This window comes from Nomascus leucogenys, chromosome 22a (assembly GCF_006542625.1).
Source record: "Nomascus leucogenys isolate Asia chromosome 22a, Asia_NLE_v1, whole genome shotgun sequence".
NCBI lineage: Eukaryota > Metazoa > Chordata > Mammalia > Primates > Hylobatidae > Nomascus > Nomascus leucogenys.
In genome coordinates, this window is record NC_044402.1 from 133,214,160 (window position 1) to 133,232,767 (window position 18,608).

At 46.2% G+C, this 18,608-nt stretch overlaps 1 protein-coding gene and 1 non-coding gene across 2 annotated transcripts in view; both read left to right on the forward strand.

Annotated features, from left to right (window-relative positions):
* EFHD1 (EF-hand domain family member D1) overlaps positions 1-14,055 on the forward strand; it is a 49,900-nt gene extending 35,845 nt beyond the window's left edge. The window contains exons 3-4 of the mRNA XM_030803177.1: positions 3,108-3,242; positions 12,857-14,055. Of these exons, the coding sequence (XP_030659037.1) occupies positions 3,108-3,242; positions 12,857-12,991 (270 nt within the window). The 3' untranslated portion in view covers positions 12,992-14,055. The remainder of the gene's footprint in view (positions 1-3,107; positions 3,243-12,856) is intronic.
* Positions 10,193-10,295, forward strand: LOC115832711. Its single transcript, XR_004028221.1, has one exon. It is a non-coding gene; the product is annotated as a small nucleolar RNA U13 (small nucleolar RNA).
* Positions 14,056-18,608: the final 4,553 nt, after the last annotated feature.

Below are 18,608 nucleotides of genomic sequence, written 5' to 3' on the forward strand. Positions count from 1 at the left end.
AGGGGCCTGTCTTCTTTCAAGTCAATGTTCAGGTTCTGACAATACACAGCAAACTGAGTCTCTGCCGGCCTCTAGTGAGAGAGTTTGAAGCTGCAGGTGGGCATGACCATCGGTCTCTCCATGGGCATCTTGCTGTGTCTCTTGCTTTGTATTTGACAATATCCACGGTGGCGTTAGGACCCTGAAGGGAGCAATAGGAAGAGGGTGTTTAACAAGGCATTTTGGGGATGCGGTGGTTGAGACTGTCACCCGCATGAAACACACTTCCCTCTGGGGTTTGAGAGCCTTGGCAGTAATGATACTCAAGTGAGGATTTGGAAGGCCTGTAGAAGTTGCTTAACCTATCACTCTACTTTAAGTAGTGTTCTTTTCCCTTTTGAGAAGGCTTTTTTTTTTTTTTTGAGACAGAGTCTCGCTTTGTAGCCCAGGCTGGAGTGCAATGGTACGACCTCGGCTCACTGCAACCTCCACCTCCTGGGTTCAAGCGATTCTCCTGCTTCAGGCTCCTGAGTAGCTGGGATTATAGGCATGCGCCATCACGCCCGGCTAATCTTTGTATTTTTAGTAGAGACGGGGTTTCACCATGTTGGTCAGGCTGGTCTCGAACTCCTGACCTCGTGATCCACCCGCCTTGGCCTCCCAAAGTGCTGGGATTACAGGTGTGAGCCACCGCGCCTGGCAAGAAGGCATTCTTTTAGGGAAGAGAGTTATGAAAAAAGACCTGGAAACCTGAAATTTTCCTGTGGGTGCACACATTTTAGGTAGCATGTGAAAACCTGGAGAGAGCCTCTTTCGATGATGGCTTGGAACATATCAGTTTATATTCTTTCCATATGGAAAAATAAATCATGAAACTTAGATAGCAGTTGTTTAAAGAAGAGAACTAAAAAAGCCACAAAATTGCCTTGGGAGAGGACAGGAAGATGGGGGAACTGCCATTTAAGTTTGGCCAATTTATAGCTGGGCATGGTGGCTCATGCCTGTAATCCCAACACTTTGGGAGGCCTGAGGCTAGGAGTTCAAGACCAGCTTGGTCAACATGACAAAACCCCATTTCTACTAAAAATACAAAAATTAGGCCAGGTGTGGTGCCACGCTCCTGTAATCCCAGCTACTTGGGAGGCTGAGGCAGGAGGATGACTTGAACCTGGGAGGCAGAGGTTGCGGTGAGCCGAGATCGAGCCATTGCACTCCAGCCTGAGCAACAGAGTGAGACTCCATCTCAAAAAAAAAAAGTTTGGCCAATTTATTTATTTAAAAGTTTGTTCTTTGGAAGCCTGAAGATTAATTAATTCAGGTCACATTTTGAATCTGGAGGAGGAGGGTGGATTATTCAACAAATGATGCAAGGATTACTAACCAACCATTTGGAAGAAAATAAGGTTAATGATTAACCTCACATGATAAATAAAAATAAATTTCAGAGATTAAATATTTACATGGTTAAAAAAAAAGAAGCCATAAAAGTTGTAGACAAAACGTAGGTGGTTGTTTATATAACCTTGGTGCTGAGGAAGGTTTTTCTAAGCATAGCACTATATGTAAAATTTTTGAGAGTTGAAAATTAGCATAAATATACTTAAAAGGCAGGTGACAGAGCTAAAGTATTTGAAACATACCAGGTTCTATGAAGATCTTTAGCAAATGGTAAGAAAGGCAAACAATCTAATGCAAAAATGAGACAAACAAGAAAAATACAAGTTGTTAAAAAAACCATTGGAAATATTAAATTATTTAGTTTTTAAAAAATAGTATATACAGGTTTATTTGATTTTTCTTTCATCACTGTAAACTAGGATGCTGCTAATTTTTTACTTTCATAGATAATGTTTAAACCATTATAGGAATGTTTCTGAAGGATAAATTCCCACCAGTGGAATTAATGGTTGGAAGGCAAAAAGCATCTTATTTTCAGTAAACATTTCCAAAGTGCCCATCAAGGCCAGGCACAGTGCCTCATACCTGTAATTTCAGCACTTTAGGAGGCTGAGGCAGGAGGATCACCTGAGACCAGGAGTTTGAGACCAGCCTGGGCAACGTAGAAGACCCTGTCTCTACAAATTAAAAAAAAAAAAAGAAAAATTAGCCAGGTGTGGTGGCACACGCCTGTGGTCCCAGCTACTCAGGAATCGGAGGCCATAGGACCACCTGAGCCCAGGAGGTCAAGGTTGCAGTGAGCTATGAACGCACCACACCACTCCAGAGCGAGACCCTGTCTCAAGAAAATAAATAAATAGGCGGGGTGCAGTGGCTCACACCTGTAATCCCAGCACTTTGGGAGGCCGAGGCGGGTGGATCACCTGAGGTCAGAAGTTTGAGACCAGCCTGACCAACATGGAGAAACCCCATCTCTACTAAAATACAAAAAAATTAGCCGGGCATGGTGACGCATCCCTGTAATCCCAGCTACTCGAGAGGCTGAGGCAGGACAATCGCTTGAACCTGGGAGGCAGAGGTTGCGGTGAGCTGAGATTGCGCCATTGCATTCCAGCCTGGGCAACAAGAGTGAAACTCCATCTCAAAAAATTAAATAAATAAAAAAGAAAATAAATAAATAAAAGTTTGAGGGCGGGGGGCAGTGGCTCACGCCTGTAATACCAGCACTTTGGGAGGCCGAGGTGGACAGATCACTTGAGGTCAGGAGTTTCAGACCAGCCTGGCCAACATGGCGAAACCCCGTCCCTACTAAAAATATAAAAATTAGCTGCGCGTGGTGGCACGTGCCTGTAATCCCAACTACTCGGGAGGCTGAGACATGAGAATCGCGTGAGCCCAGAGGCAGAGGTTGCAGTGAGCCGAGATCACGCCATTGCACTCCAGCCTGGGCAACAGAGTGAGACTCTAACTCAAAAAACAAACAAACAAAAAAGTTTGAATCGGTTTACACTCTGAAATAAATATGAGGGTGCCCATTTCCCTATATCCTTGGGAAAAATGGGCATGTTTTCATTTTTGACAATCTGACGCGGGAAAAACATAATTTGCCACATGCACACATAAACATCTTTCTTAAGTGATTGGCAGAGTGACTTCGGCTTGGGCCAGAGAGCTGGTTGTGAATCTCTCAGTGAGACTGACTCTGGTTCCCTGCTTTTTTTCCCCTGTAGTTCCTGCTCATTTTCCACAAGGCCGCGGCGGGGGAGCTGCAGGAGGACAGTGGGCTGATGGCGCTGGCAAAGCTCTCTGAGATTGATGTGGCCCTGGAGGGCGTCAAAGGTGCCAAGAACTTCTTTGAAGCCAAGGTAGGTGCTTCGTTCCTTCTTTGAGGAGCAACCACTCCCAGCCTTCATCCTGCCCACCAGACTGCGGCTGTCATTTCCATCTCAACAGAACACACCTGCAGAAACAGACCAGGAGGGTCCTCCAAGTCCCCTGCCAACCAGCACAGTGTGTGCCAGTCCACCTGAGTTCAGACTCTGCCTCCTCCATCTCCCTATCCTGTCCACTCTGAGCCTCAGTGTTTTCATCTGTATGATGGAGGAGTGACAACAGAACTGCCTGAATGATTAAATGAGTTCATGTACATGAAAGCGTTTAGGAAGTGCCTGGCTCACTGTGAGCCCTTCGTAGGTGGTATGGGCTGCTGGGACTCTTGTGGAGTTTTGTTTTAGTTTATTCTGGAAGCTTGCCCAGAGACAGAGTGCCTTGGTGACACATCCTGGCCTGCCCAGTCCCCTAAGCAGGACTCTAAATTCTTACTTCTCTTTGAGGCTGCTTGGAGACAGATTTCATCATCTCTCTGCCATGCTGAAAGCCCATTGCTCTCATCTGACAGTGTCAGGGACAAGCCAACCACTCATTGTGCCTTAAACACTGGCACCACGTGTCCAATCCTGAAAGTGGTTTGGCCCTTCCTTCCTGACTTAGCATTGATTCAGCTCATCTCCAGCAAAGCTGGGCACCGCATTGAGCTCTAAGATACAACTCCTTTCTAAAGGCGAAGTGAACATAACTGTTGCCCTTCCCAGGGCACACACATAGTCCAGTGAAGAAAGCAAGCTCCACAATGACACAGAGAGGCTAGAGAGGAGGGAAGGGCTATTTTACAGGGATGGGTCTTCTCCATCCATTGAGTATATCACATGCAGATGTCTTATGATGCCTTGGGAGAGGTGCTAGGGTTGAGAGCCCGAGCTTAGCAGGACAGTTTTCAGTCCACTGCTCCAGTGCAAGGTGATACGTGCTCTAGTTGAAGTAGGTTTGAGTGTCTGGGAATGTCTTATCTGGGCATTCAAGACCTGTTATAATCTGGCTCTGATCCCAGCTTCAGCCTCATCCACCCACTTCAAATGCTGCCACGCCTTTCCCAACTGGATCTGCTGTTCCCTCTGCCTGAATGCCCTACCCAAATGCCTCTGCCTAGAAAACTCTGCTTCTTCATCCAGACCCACATTGAAGAGTTCCCTCCTCTGGGCTGCTTTCCCTGACTGTCCGTCCTCTTCTGTGTGCCTCTAGTGCATGTGGAAGTGGTGTTATTATTTATCTTTTCAAGGCACCCTTAGATGCTTTTGGTAAAAATATAAATTAACCCAGCTTTTTATTTTATTTTATTTTATTTTTTGAGATGGAGTCTCGCTCTGCTGCCCAGGCTGGAGTGCAGTGGCAGGATCTTGGCTCACTGCAACTTTGACCCAACTTTTTGTAAAGCAGTTTGAAACTAACTATTCACATTTTATGTATTTCCCTTCCAGAATTCTACCTCTTAAGACTTCTTTTTTTTTTTTTTGAGACTGAGTCTCACTCTGTCACCCAGGCTGCAGTACAGTGGCACGATCTCGGCTCACTGCCACCTCCGCCTCCCAGGTTCAAGCGATTCTCCTGCCTCAGCCTCCTGAGTAGCTGGGCCTACAGGCACCCACCACTACGCCCAGCTAATTTTTGTATTTTTAGTAGAGACGGGGTTTCACGATATTGGCCAGGCTGGTCTCAAACTCCTGACCTCGTGATCTGCCTGCCTCCGCCTCCCAAAATGCTGGGATAACAGGCGTGAGCCACCGCACCTATGCAAATGCATATACATGTATGGACAAGGATTTTCATACAATATTGTTAGTGATAGACAAAAATTAGAACTAACCAAAACTTCCATTATCAGGGAAGTGAGTTCATTGTGATATACCCACACATTTGCACACTCTGCAGCTGTCAAAAAATGAGATGCAGCTGCGCGTCTGTGTGGACAGATGTCCAGAATAAATGAAGCAAGACAATATGCTGGAAACCTAATTTTGTAAACGTGAAATCCAACCTGGATCATTAAATGCCAAAGTATTAGTAATAGTTTTGTCTGAGGGACTTATTTTATATTTTTGTAATGTTTTACAGTGAGGGTGCATTATTTTTATAACTGGAGAAAAGATGAAAAGAATGACAATAAAAATTCTTGCAGCTCGTTATGTTTATAGGTCTGCCTCCTCACCCAGACTCAAAGGCAGAGTAGGTGTGATATCTTTGTAATTACAGTGCTTGGTATATAATGGCCCTCAATAAACATTTGCGTGGATGACAAATGGAGGGCATCGTCGCTGGATTTGGGAGAGGGCCATAAAGGAGCCGCCACTTGTGACAGATGTTCTGAGATGAATGGGGATTCACCTTGTAATCAAGGAAGGGAGGGCGTTGTGATCGTGGGAACAGCAAGTGGAAGGCTCCAAGGCATAGAGGGTGAGGCGTGTTTGGAGGCTGGAGAGGCGTCCCAGTGTGAGGATACAGGATGTGTGAGGGAGCAGGGCTGGTGACATGGCGGGAGGTGAAAGCCAAGATGCAAATATGGTGACCCCAACCCCAGCCTGGCCAACATGGTAAAACCCGTCTCCACTAAAAATACAAAAATTAGCTGGGGGCTGTGGCGCACACCTGTAATCCCAGCTACTTGGAAAGCTGAGACAGGAGAAGTGCTTGAACCCGGGAGGCGGCGGCTGCAGCGAGCCGAGATCGTGCCACTGCACTCCAGCCCGGGTGACAGAGCACGACTCCACCTCAAAAAAAAAAAAAAAAGAGAGAGGAAAGGAAGGAAGGAAGGAGGGAAGGAAGGAGGGAAGGAAGGAGGAAGGAAGGAAGGAAGGAAGGAAGGAAGGAAGGAAGGAAGGAAGGAAGGAGAGAGAGAAAGAAGAAAGAAAGAAAGAAAGAGAAAAGAAAGAAAGAAAGAAGAAAAGAAAGAAAGAAAAAGAAAGAAAGAGAGAAAGAAAGAGAATATGGTGATCAGGAAACTGGGCCAGCACTTGCCACCCTTTGGCACACCATGGCACATGTGGTCTATGACTCTGAGATAGGATGGCTCCCGGCTACACTAGACGCTATTGGACAGAGGGCTCCAGCCTCCCTAAGGCTGAGAGGAGCTCCTCTCTGGGTACCTGGTTGGGAAGGTCAGGCCTTCTCCAGACTGCTGAGTGTTAGAACCACCTGCACACCAGCTTCCCAGGCCCACCCACATCCACCTGGGATTTCTCCAAGGTGGGTTTCAGGAAACGTGTAGTTGATGGAGCTGTGACATGATTCCAACGCACAGCCGCAGGTGCAGGGGAGCCCTCGAGTGTTTGAGCAGGGCCTTGACGTGATCGGGGTGGGCACTACCAGGACACACTTGCCTGGGGACAGTTTAGACTAAGGGAAGTTTTCACAGATGTCCTGAGAAGAATTGTGGGTCCAATAAGGGTAGGGACAACCAGACTAGGGAAGAGGAGGAGACAAATTGAGAATTCTCTAGAAGTCTCAGTGTTCATCATCACTCCATTGGAGGAAGGAGATAAGTGCCATGAGGTTTGTAAGGAGGGGAGTTGATGACATTTTTCATCAAGACCAGCCTCCCAGGCAGAGTGCAGTGGCTCACATCTGTAATCGCAGCACTTTGGGAGGGTAAGGTGGGAGGATTACTTGAGGTCAGGAGTCTGAGACCAGCCTGGCCAACATGGTGAAACCCCATCTCTACTAAAAATGCAAAAATTAGCCAGGCATAGTGGCATGTGCCTGTAGTCCCAGCTACTCGGGAGGCTGAGGCATGAGAATCGCTTGAGCCCGGGGGCAGAGGTTGCAGTGAGCCGAGATCATGCCATGGCACTCCAGCCTGGGCGACAGAGCAAGACCGTGTCTCAAAGAAAGAAAAAAAAAAGCCTGGCCTCCCCCTATTCCCAGAATGGCTGTGGTTTGAGGAGGAAAAGTTATGAACTGGGTTTGGTGTCAAGTGTGAGGTGACTTCAGGCATGGGAAAGGTGTGCCCCTTCATTTGAAGGCCATCGTGTTGGTTGCAAATAGTTTCTGATCACATCCTGTTTGACCGAACCTGGTGACTCCTGGCTGCGTGGGAGGTAAGGGAATGTCTTTTTTTCTGGGATCTGTCTGCCTGGCTGTAATTATGCCACTGGGGAAGATGAGGATCCTACGTGTTGAGGGTCATGGAGTAATTTCTTCCACACATGTCCAATTCTGAACCTGCCATTGGAAAACGCTGGAATATCATTATCTCAACTGGGCGCTCCTGGAGCCAGGGTTGGAGTCAGTCTCCCTTAGGCCCCTGGGCCGTGTGTCAGGCCTCATAGCAAGAAATAAGGCAAGGAAATGGGTGCTTCTGGGCACCTCACAATATAGACCACAGGAGCTACCTTCACAAGATACAAGTTGAAACCAAGGATTTAGAGATTGACCTATGGTAGAACAGACTGGTGCCAGGACGGTGGGGGAAGGCTGGCGTTTAGGCCTTTGGAGAAGAAGAAGGTGTAATCAGAGGTATACGGAAACCCTGGAGAAATGCTATTTTGGAGGACAGGGGCAGTTTTTAGAAGAGATTAGGCTGGGTGCAGTGGCTCACACCTGGACACTTTGGGAAACTGAGGCAGGAGAACTGCGCAAGCCTGGGAGTTCAAGGTTGCAGTGAGTTATGATCACGCCACTGGACCACAGCCCGGGCAACAGAGCAAGACCCTGTCTCCAAAACAAAACAAAACAAAAAGCAGACAATAAAAGAGAGTTTTTAGTCCCTGCCTCTAGGGATTATAATTCCGTAAGAGTAAAAGTGACCTGGTGCTGTGGCTCACACCTGCAATCCCAGCACATTGGGAGGCCAAGGTGGGAGGATTGCTTAAGCCCAGGAGTTTGAGACCAGCCTGGGCAACATGGCAAGACCCCATCTCTACACACACACACACACACACACATCTTTCTATATAAGCATAACTCTTGCTGTTAATATTATTACAGTTACCTGTCTTCAGAAATGGACCCTGTGAAACGCAGGGGGAATTTAGAAAATGGACACTGATTTTTCATTGAAATGGGAGCATCCAGGCCTGGTGCAGTGGTTCATGCGTATAATCCCAGCACTTTGGGAGGCTGAGGTGGGAGGATTGCTTAAGCCCAGGAGTTTGAGACCAGCTTGGGCAACATAGTGAGACCCTGTCATTACAAAAACAAACAAAAATATTAGCTGGGTGTGGTGGTGCATGCCTGTAGTCCCAGCTACTCAGGAGGCTGAATTGGGAGGAACACTTGAGCCTGGGAGATTGAGGCTGCAGTGAGCCATGACTGCACCACTGCACTCCAGTCTGGGTGAAAGAGTAAGACTTTGTCTCAAAAAAAAATACGTTTAGGAAGTTGAGAACTCTGCTCTAACTCCCTCAAGACAGTTAAATGTTGGGAAATGTAAGGATTACTTCTTCCCTTGTCCTCCAATGTTATAAAAAGAATGCAAACATATTGAAAAAGATAATATCATATCATTATCTGAAGCCATTGGTTCTGAGAAAGTCAGATAAAAATGACACATTAGAAAAAAGAATTATATCAATGAATGTAGCTCTAAGAATCTTAAAACTTCAGGGGCCAGGAGCAGTGGCTTATGCCTATAATCCCAGAACTTTGGGAGGCCAAGGTGGGCACCTCACTTGAGTTTAGGAGTTTGAGACCAGCCTGGTCAACATGGTGAAACCCTGTCTCACTAAAAAACACAAAAATTAGCTGGGCGTGGTGGCGTGTGCCTGTAATCCCAGTTACTCGGGAGGCTGAGGCAGGAGAATCACTTGAACCCAGGAAGTGGAGTTGAGATCACGCCATTGAGCTCCAGCCTGGGTAACGAGTGAGACTCCATCTCAAAAGAAAAAAAAAAAAAGAATCTTAAAACTTCAAAAAATGGAATGCAGTGATTACATTTAAGGAGATAGATGTAAAAACTTTAAGAATAATTTGAAAATGTTGCTATCATAGGTTATCAAGAAAAAAGTCGTTTAAATTAAATATCTCAAAGGTATTTGGTAAAGTTTAATACCCATTCATAATAAAACATTTTAAAATAAGAAAACAGACCGGGCGCGGTGGCTCACGCTTGTAATCCCAGCACTTTGGGAGGCCGAGGCGGGCGGATCATGAGGTAAGGAGATCGAGACCACGGTGAAACCCCGTCTCTACTAAAAATACAAAAAATTAGCCGGGCGTGGTGGCGGGCGCCTGTAGTCCCAGCTACTCGGAGAGGCTGAGGCAGGAGAATGGTGTGAACCCGGGAGGTGGAGCTTGCAGTGAGCTGAGATTGCTCCACTGCACTCCAGCCTGGGCGACAGAGCGAGACTCCGTCTCAAAAAAAAAAAAAAAAAATAAGCAAACAATGCTTCTTTAGCACGATAAAAGAATATTGGCCGGGCACGGTGGCTCACGCCTGTAATCCTAGCACTTTGGGAGGCCGAGGTGGGCGGATCAGCTGAGGTGGAGAGTTCGAGACCAGCCTGACCAACATGGAGAAACCTCGTCTCTACTAAAAAACAAAATCAGCTGGGCGTGGTGGCGCATACCTGTAATCCCAGCTACTCGGGAGCCTGAGGCAGGAGAATTGCTTGAACTTGGGAGGCGGAGGTTGCAGTGAGCCGAGATCACACCATTGCACTCTAGCCTGGGCAAAGAGAGCCAAACTCTGCCTCAAAAAAAAAAAAAAAAAAAGAAAAAGAAAGAATATTTACTTTCCTCATAAATATCAAGGCATTCTATAAAGCAGTAATATTAAATAACGCAGTATGGGTGCAGGAATAAACAAATCAGTCAGTGGCACAGGATAGAGAATAGAAACATCTCTTTCATGTGGGAACTTAGGATATGAAGAAGATTGGGAGAATAATGGGCTAGCAATAAAAGGTGTTGAGACAATTAGCTATGCACTTAGGAAGATAAAGTCAAGTCCCTACTTTATACTCTTCACTAAAATAAGTGTACTTAGATCCTTTTGTGGTTCATAATGTGATGACTAGGTTTTCATGTCCATGTGTGAAGTGCGCCTACCTCCAATCTTGTTAAGATGTCAGCACATTTGCCTTCTGACAGGAAAGAAAAAAAAAGTGAAATAAATGAGCTTATTTTTGTGGCTTAAGGGGCCAAATGAGAACACAAAACCATAAAGGTATTCAAAGGAAATTCAGGAAAATGGGTTTAGAACCTCGGGGGTTTGGAAAACCTTAAACATGACATAAAATGCAAATGGAAGAACGGAAATGGTTGATCAATTTGATTACATCAAAATTTTAAATATGTATATCGTCCCAAATGCCTTAAAGTTAAAAGACGAGCAAAAAACTGGGATAAAGTAGCTAAAGTATGTATAACCAGAGACTAATACCTAGTATTTATGAGGAAAGTAAATATTCTTTTATCTTTTTTTTAACCTTATGTAAATAAATGCAAATTGGGGCTGAGCATAGTGGTACCTGCCCATAATCCCAGTGCTTTAAGAGGCTGAGGTGGGAGAATTGCTTGAGCCCAGGAGTTTGAGACCAGCCTGGGCAACATAAAGCAACCCCATCCCTACAAAAAATTAAAAAATTAGCCTATAGGTAGCATGCACCTATAGGCCTAGCTGCTCAAGATGCTGAGGTAGGAGGATCGCTTGAGCTCGGGAGTTCGAGGCTGCAGTGAACTATGATTGTGCCACTGCACTTCAACCTCAACCTGGGGGATGAAGCAAGACGTTTCTAAAAAAAAAAAAAAAAAAAAAAAAAGGAACTGCGAATTTAAAAATAATATAATAACTGAATAGAAACGTGGACAAAGGATATAAATGGGCAATTTACAAAAGAGGAAATAAAAGAAGGTGCCAATTTTTTGGCTATCTGATTGGCAAAAAGTAAAAACATTAATGATAACCTTGGCAAGGTTGTGGGGAAATGACAGCTTCCAGTTCATGATTGTAGGGGTGTAAATCAGAGCAGCTACTTTGGAGAGCAATTTAATAGTCTATTTAAATAACGTACATAAGGCTGGGTGTGGTGGCTCATGCTTGTAATTCTAGCACTTTGGGAGGCTGAGGCAGGTGAATTGCTTGAGCTCAGGAGTTCAAGACCAGCCCGGGCAGCATGGTAAAACCCTGTCTCTACTAAAAATACAAAAATTAGCCAGACACGTGATGATGTGTGCCTGTAATCCCAGCTACTCAAGAGGCTGAGGCAGGAGGATCGATTGAGCCTTGGAGGCAGAGGTTGCAATGAGCTGAGATTGTGCCATTGTACTCCAGCCTGGGCAACAGAGTGAGACTCTTGTCTAAAAAAAAAAAAAAAATGTACATACTCAGAGTGTTTGGAAATTTTACAAATTGAGACACACACTCACAGAATCAGTTCTAGAATAGAGGATTTTTAGATGGGTTTATCTGATATGATATTATTGAAGACAAATTGTTAGATTTAAAATACTCAGATGGCACCAAATTCCATTCACAATACCAACAAAAACATGTAATATCTAGAAGTAAATATAGAACGACTGATTTAGTGAGCAACATAAAGGCATAATTGAATGAAAACTGAGGCATTCAGGGAAAACTGTATTTTTAAAAATTATTATCATTTTGAGATGGAGTCTCACTGCAGCCTTGACCTCCAAGGCTCGAGCGATTCTCCTGCCTCAGCCCCTGAGTAGCTGGGATTACAGGCACACGTCACCATGCCTGGCTAGTTTTTGTATTTTTAGTAGGGACAGGATTTTGCCATGTTGGCCAGGCTAGTCTCAAGCTCCTGGCCTCAGGTGATCCACCCGCTTCAGCCTCCCAAAGTGCTGAGATTACAGGCTTGAGTCACCGCGCCCAGCCCAAGGAGAAATGTATTTTAAAGGTATCCCTTTGCCATAGACAGACGGATGCAATTCCAATAAAAATCCCATGAGGGGACTGGGTGCAGTGGCTCACGCCTGTAATCCCAGCACTTTGGGAGGCCAAGACCGGTGGATCACCTGAAGTCAGGAGTTCGAGACCAGCCTCCAGCCTGACCAATATGGTGAAACCCCGTCTCTACTAAAAATACAAAAATTAACCAGGCATGGTGGTGTGCGCCTGTAGTCCCAGCTACTCAGGAGGCTGAGACAGAAGAACTGCTTGAACCTGGGAGGCGGAGATTGCAGTGAGCCAAGATCACGACACTGCACTCCAGTCTGAGTGACAGAGCGAGACTCCGTCTCAAAAAAAAAAAATAAATAAATAAATAGAAATAAATAAATAAAAAATAAATCCCATCAGGGGATTCATTTTGGTTTGCCTTTTTTCCCTAGAACTGAACAATATTAGTGTGAAATTAAAATAATGTAAAAGTGGTTAATAAACTGGGATGTTAAACTGTATCCTGAAAAAAATAGTCAAGTAGAATGACCAACCCCAGCAAAAGAAGCACATGGGGGCACAGCAACAAATACAGTGATGTGTTAGAGATGGTGTCTGCGCCAACAGAAAGCAACTTTTGAAGGCCACATGGAAAGAGTGCTTGCTGGGGTCCTGCCCTCCATGGGCCCACATTCCCTTGTCTCTAGGTCTGCTGAATGGGCTGTTGGCTCAGGTGTCGGCAGCTCCAGAGTCCTCTGCCCTCCCTTACTTGGTTGGTCTGTGTCTGCTATTTCTCTGCAGGTCCAAGCCTTGTCATCGGCCAGTAAGTTTGAAGCAGAGTTGAAAGCTGAGCAAGATGAGCGGAAGCGGGGGGAGGAGGAGAGGCTGCTCCGCCAGGCAGCCTTCCAGAAACTCAAGGCCAACTTCAGTACATAGTCCTGCTGACCTTGCCCTCTGCCCACAGCTGTGCCTCACAGATGCCCTGAGAAGAGATGACTAGGCATCTTCATCACTGCTGCCGGTCCCCTCCCTGAGCCAGCGTCTCCATCCACCACCCCATGCCAGCTCCCATGCCAGCCTTCATTCCTCCCAGTGTCCGAGCCCCTCTAGGAGGGTCCTGGGGTGGGCCAGATGCCTGCCCACCTCTGTCTCCTGCCTCTGCTCCTCCACCCTACCTGTAGCCAGAACTTGTATCTTCTCAGCAACCTTCACTTTGTCCTTGTCCCTTTACCATTCCACATCAAAGAGTAGTCTGCTGTGTCAATTTGTAGAGATAGGTCTGTCTTTTTTTTTGTCCTCAGAGAAAATGCCCATTTTCTCGGAGAATTCTCTGCACTCCTCTCTGCTTCCTGTCCAGCTTCCCTGTTCTCATCTTTGGTAGGATTCTGCCAGTTGCTTTTGCATCTTCTGTTCCTGGGTAATGGTGGGTCTTAATGGAGGCTGGGTGGACCACTGCCTGTCCACTCTTCACCAGGAGGAACAGCATGCCGCCACGGTGACACACATTAGAGAAAGGACAGAGGTCTGCTCCTTCCTGCCACCTTTCTCCTGGCCCCTTAGCATTCCCCCAGTCCCTCCCTCTTCACCCTGCTCCATCTGTGTCTTCCCAGCTCAGCCTTTTTCCCACTCTTAAATACTGTACTACTTCACTGTAAGAATGAAAGAATAGTTAGGATACCAATGAGTAAAAGGGTTCCTGTTCACTCTGACTCTGTGCAAATTGTATTACAGTAGACCCCTGACATTCCCAAGTGACAGATCCAGGGCCTTTCAAACATCCCCAGAGTCGTGGCCATACTCACCATTAGCCAGTTTCTAACATCTGTTTCAGGGTATCCAGCTGTAGATGTTCTTACCCCCCATACTTGTGAGTTCTTGGGGTTGCCCACAAATACTAGGGGTTTTTGTTGTATTTTTAACAAATATATCCTAATGTCATATTTATTCTCTTTTGTAACTGCTGTCTTTACAATAAAGAAATTATCTGCCTTTCTGTCTTACAGCTGTTTCTTTTTGCATTGTACAAATAATGTGGCCATCACATTAATGTGCCTGGAATTTTCTTGAATTAAAGGAGAGAGTAGAGTATTTTCTATAGGAGCCAAGTCCCATCCAGGGCTTCTGTTTGACATTGAGTCCTGAAGTACAGTTAGAAATGGGAACTAGAGGCCAGGCACAGTAGCTCACATCTGTAGTCACAGCACTTTGGGAGGCTGAGGCTGGCGGGTCACTTGAGGTCAGGAGTTCAAGACCAGCCTGGTCAACATGGTAAAACCCCATTTCTAGTAAAAATATAGCCGGGCATGGTGGCGTATGTCTGTAATCCCAGCTATTCAGGAGGCTGAGGTGGGAGAATCCCTTGAACCAGGGAGGCAGAGAGTTTGCAGTGAGCAGAGATGGTGCCACTGCACTCCAGCATAGACAACAGAGCAAGACTCCATCTCAAAAAAAAAAAAAAAGGAAAGAAATGAGAACTAGAGGGCTGGTTTTCATTCTATAGGATTCAGAGTACTGAGATTATCAGTTGCACTCCCCTTCCCTTCTGTGAGGATGCCTTCAGCTGCAGGGAAAAACCATAGCTTCATTTCTTTTGCATCCTAGATGCCTTGAAACTGTGATGAGATCCAATGCCCCTCCCTCCCATGTATGATCCAGGATATTTGGGCTACCTATGCAAGGACCTCTGTCCCAAGAGAATACCCTTTGCTCCTCAGGAAGGATCATTCTGTTTTATACAGACCCAAGACCTATGCTTTGCGGACATCATTTTTCTAGCTGGTGTCACCCTCTAGTCTGCCCACCAGAGGGGAGGGACATGAAAAAGGAATGGAGAGATTCTTACCATATGATGCAGCAATCCTGCTCCTTCCTATTTCTTCAGATTACATGAGAGCTTGTGTCCACACAAAAACCTGCACATGAAGCTTTTGTTTTTGTTTCCGATTTTTTTGAGACAAGGTCTAGCACTGTCACACAGGCTGGAGGGCAGTGGTACAAAGATGACTCACTGCAGCCTCAACCTCCTAGGCTCAAGTGATCCTCCTGCCTCAGCCTCCCAAAGTGCTGAGATTACAAGCATGGGCCACTGTGGCCAGCCTGCACATGAATTTTTATAGCAGCTTTATTCATAACTGCATAGACTTGGAAACAATCAAAATGTTCCTCAATAGGTGAGTGCATAAACTATGATACGTCCGCACAATGGAATATTATTCAGTGATGAGAAGTATTTACCAATAGAAAGAAATGAGCTATCAAGTAATGAGAAGACATGGAGGAAACTTACATGCATACTGCAAAGTGAAAAGCCAGTCCTAAGCTGGGTGCAGGGCGCTTGCTCATAGTTCTAGCTGCTCGTGGCTGAGGAGGAAGGATAACTTGAGCCTCAGAGTTTGAGTGCAGCCTGAGCAACATAGTGAGACCCCAACTCAAAAAAAAAAAGCCAATCTGAAAAGGCTACATGCTATTTGATGCCAACTATGGTATGACATACTGGGAAAAGTAAAAGTGTGAAGACAGTGAAAAGATCGGTGGTTGTCAGCGACGAGAGAGGGAGGGATGAATAAACGCAGCACAGAGGACTTTTAGGGCAATGAAACATTCTCCATGATGCTATTGATGCTGGTGGATGAATGTCTTATACATTTGTCAAAACCTATAGAATGTGCAACACAAAGAATGCACCCTAGGCTGAGTGCAGTGGCTCATGCCTGGAATCCCAGCACTTTGGGAGGTGGAGGCAGGAAGATCACTCAAGCTCAGGGATTTGAGACCAGCCTGGGCAATACAGTTAGACCCTGTGTCTACGAAAAAACTTTTAAAACGCCAAGCTTGGCTGGGAGCGGTGGCTCATGCCTGTAATCCCAGCACTTTGGGAGGCTGAGGCAGGGGGATTGCTTGAGCTCAAGAATTTGAGGCCAGCCGGGGCAATATAGTGAAAGCCCATTTCTATCAAAAATTCAAAAAAATTAGCTGGGCATGGGCATCTGTGGTCCCAGCTACTTGGGAGGCTGAGGCTGAGGTGGGAGGATCGCTTGAGCCCAGGAAGTGGAGGCTGCAGTGAACCGAGATCGTGCCACTGCACACCAACCTGGGTGACAGAGTGAGACCCTGTCTCAAAAAAATAAATAAATAAAGGCCAAGTGTGGTGGCATGCCTGTGCTCTCAGCTACTCAGGAGGCTGAGGCGGGAGGATGGATTGAGCCCAGGAGGAGAAGGTCGCAGTGAGCCAGGATCATGCCACTGCACTCCAGCCTGGATGACTGATTGAGAGCCTGTCTCAAAAAGGAAAAAAAAAGAATGCATCCTAATATTAACTATGGAGTTTAATAATGCATCAATATGGGCGTGTCAATTGTAACAAATATACCACATTAATATAACATCATAATAGGGAATGGGGAGTTAGGGTGGGAGGGGTACATGGGAACATGTACTTTTGGCTCAGTTTTTCTGTAAACCTAAAACTTCTCTAAAAAATAAAGTCTAGGGTGGGTGTGGTGGCTCATGCCTATAATCCCAGCACTTTGGGAGGCCTAGGTGGGTGGATCACCTGAGGTCAGGAGTTCGAGACCAGCCTGGCCAACATGGTGAAACTCTGTTTCTACTAAAAATACAAAAAATTAGCTGAGAGTGGTGGTACACACCTGTAATCCCAGCTACCCGGGAGGCTGAAGCAGGAGAATCGCTTGAAAACTGGAAGGCGGAGGTTGCAGTGAGGTGAGAGCATGCCACTGTACTCCAGCCTGGATGACAGAGCAAGACTCCATCTCAAAAAGATAGATAAATAAATAAATAAATAAAAAATAAATAAATAAAGTCTAATGGTGAAGGAGACAAGAAAAAAAAGTCTATTCACTTAAAAAGAAGGAAGAGAATGGAGATAGCAGTGTCATTACTTGAAGCATCCGTTTGCCTTTCTGGACAAGTGGGCCCACGTAAGAGCTAAAACTCTCGATTGCTTGTCACAAATTGTGAAAATAACAATAAATAAATAAGGCTGGGCGCAGTGACTCATGCCTGTAATCCCAGCACCTTGGGAGGCTGATGTAGGTGGATCACTTGAGGTCAGGAGTTTGAGACCAGCCTGGCCAACATGGCAAAAACTCATCTCTGCTAAAAATACAAAAAAATTAACTGGGCATGGTGGCGTGTGCCTGTAGTCCCAGCGACTCAAGAGGCTGAGGCAGGAGAATCCCTTGAACCCAGGAGGCGGAGGTTGCAGTCAGCCCAGATCACACCACTGCATTCCAGCCTGGGTGACACTGTCTCAAAAAATAAAAATAAACAATAAATAAATAAAACTTTTGATTGCAAGCAATAGAAACAACTTCTGATTGCAAGCAATAGAAAATCCAACACAAAAGGACTTCAGACAAAATAGGACACATTGGGCCATGTCACTACAAAGGCCAGGGAGAGGATGTCGTTCCTCCCTCTTGGCCACAAAGTCCCCTGGAGGCCGCTCCCTTGTGCCTCCCACGCTCCATCTCCAGTGCCATGGTCACAGCTCAGACCTTCACAGGTTCCTTCCTGGGTCTCTACCGTGGGCTCCTCATTGGTTTCTCTGCCCTCATTATACTCTGATTGTCCGCTTTGCAGCTGGAGTAATCCTTAGAAAATGTAAACCTGTTCTTAACATCTCCCCTTCAATTTTTGATTCCCCACTTTCAGGAGCTGGCCCTGACTCATCTCTCCAGCTCCATCTTTTGTCCCTCCTCCCTGCCCTGTCTCCTTCCAAACTCTACACTTCTGGTATATGCGATGCCTAACTGTTCCTAGAAAATTCCGCACCTCCAGGCTTTTGCATATGCGGTTTCCTCTGCCTGTCACTCCCTCTCTCCCTTGCACAGGTGGACTGCTTCTCACTGTTGAAGACTCAGCTCAGAGATTATCTTCAGGAAGCTTCCTTGATGCTCCCAGGCCAGGTAAGGAGTCCCTTCTCAGGGCTCCCATTTCCCCCTGAGTTTCTCTCTACTGTAATCCTGACAGCTTGAGGCAGTAGCCATCTCCTTACTTCTCAGCCTCCCTGTTTGGACTGTGAACTCTTGGCAGGGCAGGAAGTTTGCCTTGCCTATTGCTATAGGCCCAGCATGCTGCGTGGCATGTAGCAGGCAACCTTGCATGTTGGTTTCACAAGGACATGCCAGGTTTGTTAAAGCAGACAGATGGGCAACGCACGGTCATTACCACTGATGTCAGAGACTTCTGAGTACTCCACCATGAGAGCCTGAGGGGCCAGCTCTGAAAGTGGAGACTGGCCGGGCGCGATGGCTCACCCCTGTAATCCCAGCACTTTGGGGGACCGAGGCGGGTGGATCACCTGAGGTCGGGAGTTCGAGACCAGCCTCACCAACATGGAGAAACCTCGTCTCTACCAAAAATACAAAATTAGCCGGACATGGTGGTGCATGCCTGTAATCCCAGCTATTCGGGAGGCTGAGGCAGGAGAATTGCTTGAACCCCAGAGGTGGAGATTGCAGTAAGCCGAGATTATGCCACTTGCACTCCAGCCTGGGCAATAACAGCGAAATTCCATCTCAAAAAAAAAAAA